Source organism: Cervus elaphus, chromosome 22, assembly GCF_910594005.1.
Source record: "Cervus elaphus chromosome 22, mCerEla1.1, whole genome shotgun sequence".
In the NCBI taxonomy this organism is placed as follows: domain Eukaryota; kingdom Metazoa; phylum Chordata; class Mammalia; order Artiodactyla; family Cervidae; genus Cervus; species Cervus elaphus.
In genome coordinates, this window is record NC_057836.1 from 16,144,359 (window position 1) to 16,151,476 (window position 7,118).

General features: G+C 54.2%; 1 protein-coding gene across 3 annotated transcripts; it reads left to right on the forward strand.

Annotated features, from left to right (window-relative positions):
- Positions 1–233: 233 nt before the first annotated feature.
- On the forward strand, positions 234–6,839 carry COPS7A (COP9 signalosome subunit 7A). Of its 3 annotated transcripts, none has more exons than XM_043882104.1 (8): positions 234–388; positions 831–1,035; positions 2,922–2,997; positions 3,229–3,317; positions 4,417–4,619; positions 5,398–5,503; positions 5,673–5,824; positions 5,971–6,839. In XM_043882104.1, exons 2-8 carry the CDS (start codon positions 874–876, stop codon positions 6,008–6,010), a joined length of 828 nt encoding a protein of 275 aa, XP_043738039.1. In that variant the 5' UTR covers positions 234–388; positions 831–873; the 3' UTR covers positions 6,011–6,839. The 3 variants fall into 3 exon arrangements, with proteins under 3 accessions (XP_043738039.1, XP_043738038.1, XP_043738040.1); XM_043882103.1 differs by having other exon boundaries at positions 340–501; XM_043882105.1 differs by lacking the exon at positions 234–388 and adding an exon at positions 547–732.
- Positions 6,840–7,118: the final 279 nt, after the last annotated feature.

Below are 7,118 nucleotides of genomic sequence, written 5' to 3' on the forward strand. Positions count from 1 at the left end.
CTATTAGGCAGCTTAGATCTAACTATGAACAAGCCCTGAACTGCCTAAGACTAGGAGCCCCCTCCTCATTTAGCGTCTAGCACCCGACCAACAATAAAGTTTTATTGAAACAAAGCAGGAAAAAGAGCCGACCATCAGTCTTTCCTCAACAGCCAATCAGAGAGCAGAATGCCCGCGTCGCTCTCGGGAGCTTCATCAGTCAGAGGCGAGGGCGGAGCATGTCGCGCCCGAAATCCGCCCCGTAAGAGCGGAAGTACGGCCGGAAGTCAGCCATAGAGTTTAGGGGCCAGAGTGACCCTGAAGGGAGGTGGCAGGAAAAGCTGAGAACAGCTGCCGGAGGTGACGGAGCGGTGGCCCCGCCCGGTGCGCTGGAAGACGGAGCTTCCAGGTAGCGGCCCGCAGAGTCTGACCCAGAGTACGACGGGGTAGCCGGCGGGAGCCCACGGTCCCTCGGCGGCCTCTTTAAGGGAGGGGGCGGAGCCACGTGAAAGGATCTCTAGGGTGAGGTCACGTGGTGTGGGGCACCTGCGGGGCACACTGGATATTTGGGGGAGCGTCGTCTTTGGGGTGGACACTGTGTGACATCCCTTCCCCCACTGAGACTTGTGCCTTGGAGTTCCATGGGGTGCACGTGGTGGGATTTGGGGATAGGCTCAGGCATGGGGGAGGTGGGCGTGACAACGCTTTATCAGCCAGGGTGCCATCGAAGTGGCTGATCTTAGGATTCCTAAGGTACGAGGGTTGCTCTGTGGTTACAAAGTGGCTCATTGCCTCTGCAATCCAGCCCCTAGGCCTTGTGCTTTCCAGCTTCCCATCCTCTTTCCTTGCAGCTCCAGACTTCCTGAGCCCAGGTCCCCCCAGCTCATCGCCAACATGAGTGCCGAAGTCAAGGTGACAGGGCAGAACCAGGAGCAATTTCTGCTTCTGGCCAAGTCCGCCAAGGGGGCAGCGCTGGCCACACTCATCCACCAGGTGCTGGAGGCCCCTGGTGTCTACGTGTTTGGGGAACTGCTGGATATGCCTAATGTTAGAGAGGTGGGTTCCTGACCTGGATAGCTCCCAAGGAGGCTTGGGGCTGAAGACTGAGAATGGGTGGACAGGGCTCATTTTGCAACCCCATAACCATTCAGCTGAATAAGAGCTTGTGATTCAGAATAGGAGACCTGAGTCCAGCTTGTCTCCATCAATGTCATAGCTCTTAATAATTATATTACCTTGATTGTAGTGTGTGTTAGTTGCTCAGTCGTGTCTAACTCGTTATGACCCCATGAACTGTAGCCCACCAGGCTCCTCTGTCCGTGGGATTCTCCAGGCAAGGATACTCGCATAGGTTGGCATTTCCTACTCCAGGGGATCTTCCCCACGCAGGGATCAAACCCCGGTCTCCTGCATTGCAGGCAAATTTTTTACTGGCTGAGCCACCAGAGAAGCCTTTTACCTTAATCAGCTCACTTTTATTTTAGGACCTACATTTTCTTTTTAAAAAATGGACATGGGGGCTTCCCTCGAAGTCCAGTGGTTAAGACTCCACCTTCCAATGCAGGGGGTGGAGGTTTGATCCCAGGTGGGGAAACTAAAATCCCACATGCCACATGGTATGGCCACAAAAACAAAACAAAAGAGACCTGTTACTGCCCCTCAGTGTCGTAGAAATCCGGTGAGATTATGCGAAAGTGTAAAGTCTGGTACAAATAGAAGGAATGATTGTGAAATAGTCATGACCAGTTCTCTTCCCTTTACAGCATATGCGAATTCACTTAAGTTAGCTAAGGTAGAAGTTATCTTTTTCTTCAAGACACACAATAAGATGCTAGGAACACAGGGGAGAGAACTGTTCACACAGAAGTGATAGAGTTAAAAGTCCAGAGTAAGTAGGTTACCAGAGTAAGTGGGCACCAGCCCAAGCCCTGAGATACCATGACAGTGGTAGGTGGGTGAACTCGGAGTAAATTTTTTGAGGGCCAGTGATTGAGTCAATGCAGTTAGCCTTTCGGGATCCTTCTCATCCCAAAGAAAACTGGCTGCCTTCTTTCCCTGCTTTCCTCTGCAGTGGAATAAAAGAGAATCAAGGGGAAGGAAAAGAGGTAGGTTTTGGGTGCCTGTTTAGCACTCTGCTAGTCATCTGGGAATACCAGAAAAGTACAAGCCACGGGGCTCCCCTTCTGAAACGTACGTTCCAGTTGCGGAATTAAGACGAATGGATATCCATGTATAAATCACTTATTTAGCAAGTATTTATCAGCAGAGCCAAGTACATGCACATTTCTGCTAGACCTGAGTTGGATAGCAGGAACCAGGTCTGTAATCTTGTTGAAAAGACATTGTTAGGTAACGGCTTTGATGGACTAAGTGGGTGATCAGTGGTAGGAGGAGAGGAGGTCTGGGTGGACTGGCTTGGGTGATGCACACTCCCAGCTGAGGCCAGTCTGAAGCAGAGGCACCTCCTAATGCCTGCCCAGATCCTGCAGCTGTCAAGGGAGTGAGGCTAAGGCGGAAGTCCTTGGTGAATTGGGGAGTACAGCAGCTCCCTAAAGGTATTCAAATTCAGAAATACTAAATATACTCTAAGGATGAAACAACACAGTTTGTAATGTCTTGGGGGTGTGTGTGTATGTGTGAGATGTGTTAGATAACTAAACACTATGAAAGTTTTCAACTCTGACTTTAGGGTAGGAATTGGAGGCAGATGGAGGAAGAGGGTGTTGTGGGTCTGGGGGACAGAATCAACAAAGGCCTGGAGGTGAAATTGAGGCTTCCTTGGGGAGAGCAATCAGAAAGGCAGAGAATTCCTTTCGGTGAGCTGGGAGAGCTAATGTTGGAGGGGAAAGTTGGGCCCGGAGACTGGAGTTCAAACAGGCAGTCTGGAGGGTGGAGAGAGAGGCCCTTCCTGTCACCACTTCTCTCCCCTCGTCTTCCCGCAGCTGGCTGAGAGCGACTTCGCTTCCACGTTTCGGCTGCTGACGGTGTTTGCTTACGGGACGTACGCTGACTACTTAGGTAACTGGATGGGGTGGAGCTCTGGAGACTGGAGGTGGGAGAAAGGCAGTTTACAGAGGGACTTAGAAGACATTCCTGGGGTACCTGACGTAGATCCCTTGGATACACAGGGTCAGGGTCAAGACCTGAATTAGCATGGAAAACTCAAAAAAAAAAAAAATAATAAGGAAGGAGGCTAGGACTTCCCACAAAAGTGCAAATCAGGATTTCCTACACTTTATTTTTTTCTAGCCGAAGCCCGGAATCTTCCCCCACTGACAGAGGCTCAGAAGAATAAGCTTCGACACCTATCGGTCGTCACCTTGGCTGCCAAAGTCAAGGTGAGTGACAGTCCCCATTGGGTCCTGAGTCACAGAACACCTTTCTGTATGTCCCTTCTCGAGGGTCTATCGGAAGGAAACGATCGCTGTATTGCTTCTTCTTGCCTCCCTGCCAAGGCCCTCCAGGGCCTACATCTGAACTCCATTACCTTCGGCCTTTGGGGCTGAATATGATTCTCCTAGTTTTCTCTTTTGCTTTTCAGCCAACTCAGGTTCTAAGGAAAACACCTTTTGTGTTTGGATTCAGAATAGCAGCAAGGATGCTGCTGACTGTGTCCTTCAACAGCCCCCTCCTCCCTCCTAAGGAACTACGATCCTGCAAGCTATAGCATGTGACCAAAAAGAAAGAAATCTATAACCCAGAAGTGTTACATATTTGTATTCCCTGTTGGGTCCTGTTTTTGACTATCCCCCCGCCCATCTGCATCTCCCAGTTGTTACCTCACTCTCCGTCATGCTTATGGTTTTACTTAAACCAGGATGTCTCCTGTGATATGCCTCTTTGGAAGTAGATGGAGTAACTCCAGACCTCCCCCACACCACATCCTCCCGAGATGTCAGGGTTGTCTTCACCAGTCCGTGTGCTGTCCTGAGCTGAGCTGGAGGATGGACATTTAGGCAGATGTCCCCCTGTGGTGGAGGCAGTAGAGGACTCGGGGAGCCTGCTTATGTGCTAAGTCACTGCAGTCATGTCAGGCTCTTTGTGATCCCTTGGACTGTAGCCCACCAAGCTCCACTGTCAATGGGATTCTCCAGGCAAGAGTACTGGAGTGGGTTGCCATGCCCTCCTCCAGGGGCTCCTCCCGAGCCAGGGATCGAACCCAGGTCTCTTACGTCTCCTGCATTGGTCAGCGGGTTCTTTACCACTAGCGCCACCTGGGAAGCCCAGGGGACCATATGTCTTTTATTAAGATTGTCCTCCTCACCCTGTTATTTCTCAAGTAGGAATACTTGTTATTTATGTTGCTTTAGAACCAGCCTCTTAGAGGAGGTGATCAGGAGTAGGAGTGGAGGGTGGGCAGGGGGACGGAAAGAAGGGGGTCTTGGAAGCCCGTCTCTGCTGCGGCCCCACACAGACCCCACCGCCCTTGGGCCCCAGTGTATCCCCTATGCAGTGCTGCTGGAGGCGCTGGCCCTGCGCAACGTGAGGCAGCTAGAAGACCTGGTCATCGAGGCTGTGTACGCCGATGTGCTGCGCGGCTCCCTGGACCAGCGCCACCAGCGGCTGGAGGTCGACTACAGCATTGGGCGGGACATCCAGCGCCAGGATCTCAGGGCCATCGCCCGGACCCTACAGGAGTGGTGAGACCCCAGAGAGGGAGGGGCGCTTTGGAGAGGGAGGAGGGCTGGGCAGGGCAGAGGACGGAGGAGACTTCCGAAGGGAAGGAGGAGGGGGAAGCATGCCTGGAGTACCTGGTGTGGGCGGGGGTGGTAGCCTTGAGTGGTAGTCCCCTGAGGGGTGGGTCACCTGTCTCAGGCTGGATGCAGCCCCCCCATCTGTGACCAGCACTGTCCACAGGCCACTGGCCTCTGCCAAGTCTGTTTTCTCGTGTTCTTGTCTGACTTCAGTTTGTTAACACACCTTCCTTTTTTCCCTCTGTAACTTTTCCCACCCAGTTTCTGTTTTAGCTCCTACTCCCATTTTGAAGGGGCTTCCATGGTAGGTAAAGAACCTGCCTGCAATGCAGAAGACGGGTTCAGTCCCTGGGTTGGGAAGATCTCCTGGAAAAGGGAATGGCAACCCACTCCAGTATCCGTGCCTGGAGAATTACATGGACAGAGGAGCCTGGCGGGCTACAGTCCATGGGGTCGCAGAGACTCGGACACGACTGAGCGACTAACCCTTTCCCTTTCCCATCTTGCATGTCACTGCAGGCACTGCCTGTCTCCTCCCATGTCCTCCCTGAGTGTCCTTCTGTCCTGGGAATTTTGTCACAGGCGGTCTCCAGGTGCCCTGGCGAAGCTTCTCGCTCAGACAGGGTTCCCGACACCAGGACCGAGGGCTCTCCCTGAGTCTTTCCCTCGTGAGTCTGTGGTCAGCGCCCTCCCGTGCTGACCGCCTCCCCGCCAACTCCCACAGGTGTCTGGGCTGCGAGGTGGTCCTGTCAGGCATCGAGGAGCAGGTGAGCCGGGCCAACCAGCACAAGGAGCAGCAGCTGGGCCTGAAGCAGCAGATCGAGAGCGAGGTGAGCGGCTGGGGGGCCAGCCGGCCGGACCCAGCTCCTCCTCCGGCCCGGGCCGCTTGTCCCAGGCAGAGGGATTTGGACAGTGGCGGCGGAGACACACCAGCTGGGCAGGGCCGGTCAGGGTCTTGAACCTTCCTTGTTTCCCCCCCTTTCCTTTTCCTCTGGGTAGGTCGCCAACCTGAAGAAAACCATTAAGGTTACAACAGCCGCAGCAGCTGCGGCCACGTCTCAGGACCCCGAGCAGCACCTGGCTGAGCTGAGGGAGCCGGCCCCGGGCACCAACCAGCGCCAGCCCAGCAAAAAAGCCTCCAAGGGCAAGGGGTGAGCGGGTGTGGGGGCCACTCGAGTCCAGGCTGCCTTCTCCTGCCTCCCTCATCCCTTCAGGCGCTTGTGGGGGTCAGGAATGGGGGGTTGCAGTGCCTAGCAGTTCCCTACAGCCCCTGCTGTCTCTCTTTCCCCCTTGCCAGGCTCCGAGGGAGCGCCAAGATTTGGTCCAAGTCGAACTGAAAGGACTGTCGTTTCTTCTTGGGATGTGGGGTGCTCACTGCCCACCCGCCCACCCTGTAGGAGTCCTCAGCCTTCCTGTGCCCCTGGCCAGCTGATAATCTAGGTTCCTGACCCCCACCCCTGCCGGCTCCCCTCCCTGCTCCTCCACTCCCACCCCCAAGCATAGGCCACATCTTCTCCAGGGTCATGGTTTTGTTGGTACTTTTTGTTTCACATGACTTTCTTACATGTTCCATTGTCCCCTCCTCCTCCCCGCCACGCTCTTTGCCCTGTTTCTTTAGGACCCAGCATCTGCCCCTGTTGACTACACGCCACCATCCCCAGCATAAACCCCCCCCCCGCCCCCCCCTGCAAGTTTCTTCCCTGCCGCCCATGCCTTGCATGCCTCTCCCCGCCTGCCCCCCGCCCCCGCCCTGCAGCCTGTTCAGGCAGCATCCAAAGAGCCATAGGGCTCCCACCTTTGTTCCCACGCGGAGAGCTCTGGGAGCCAGCCTGCCATTCTAGGAGTTGCTGGACACTTGTAGCCTAGAATCTTGTCCCTCTGCAGCCGTTCCCATCCTCTCTCCCCCCCGTCGGGTCCTGGGAGCACTGCTGCTCCAGTGACCCCAGAGCCTCAAGACAGCTGTTCTCAAGCTGTCATGAGATGGTTCTTTCCTGGCCCTGGCTGTCCTCAAAAGCCTGATGGCCATCCTGGAAGGATTTATACTTCCTCCTGTGAGTTTGGTGGGGAACGGGAGGGGATATAGATTGTATAAAAAGAGTATATATACATATATCTATATATAACATGACACAGAAATAAATCTATGAGAAGTCTATCTACAAACTATCTCACCAGCCTTGCATGGGGTGTCTTCTGTCTTTGGTATTTGTGGACGCAAAGAAGGCTCTTTCCCTGCCCACTCTAAAGCGAAGTGCCAGAAAAACAAGAGAACCAGGTACTATGCCGAAGCCAACTAGGTGCCTGTCTGGAGACCTAGGCACCCAGTTGGACCTTGGACAGATTGTTCAGTATGTCGGCATTCATTCAGGAGCCGAGGGCGCTTGCTGAGCACCAGCGTGTGCCCGGCTGGAGATACAAAATGATGGTCACTGTCCCTGCTCTCAG

Bases quoted from the DNA above. Each gene is read 5' to 3' on its own strand.
- COPS7A (XM_043882104.1), top strand. From the start codon at position 874: ATGAGTGCCGAAGTCAAGGTGACAGGGCAGAACCAGGAGCAATTTCTG. The intron at 1,036-2,921 runs GTGGGTTCCTGA...GTCTTCCCGCAG, and splicing joins ATATGCCTAATGTTAGAGAG to CTGGCTGAGAGCGACTTCGC. The intron at 5,825-5,970 runs GTGAGCGGGTGT...CCCCCTTGCCAG, and splicing joins AAAGCCTCCAAGGGCAAGGG to GCTCCGAGGGAGCGCCAAGA.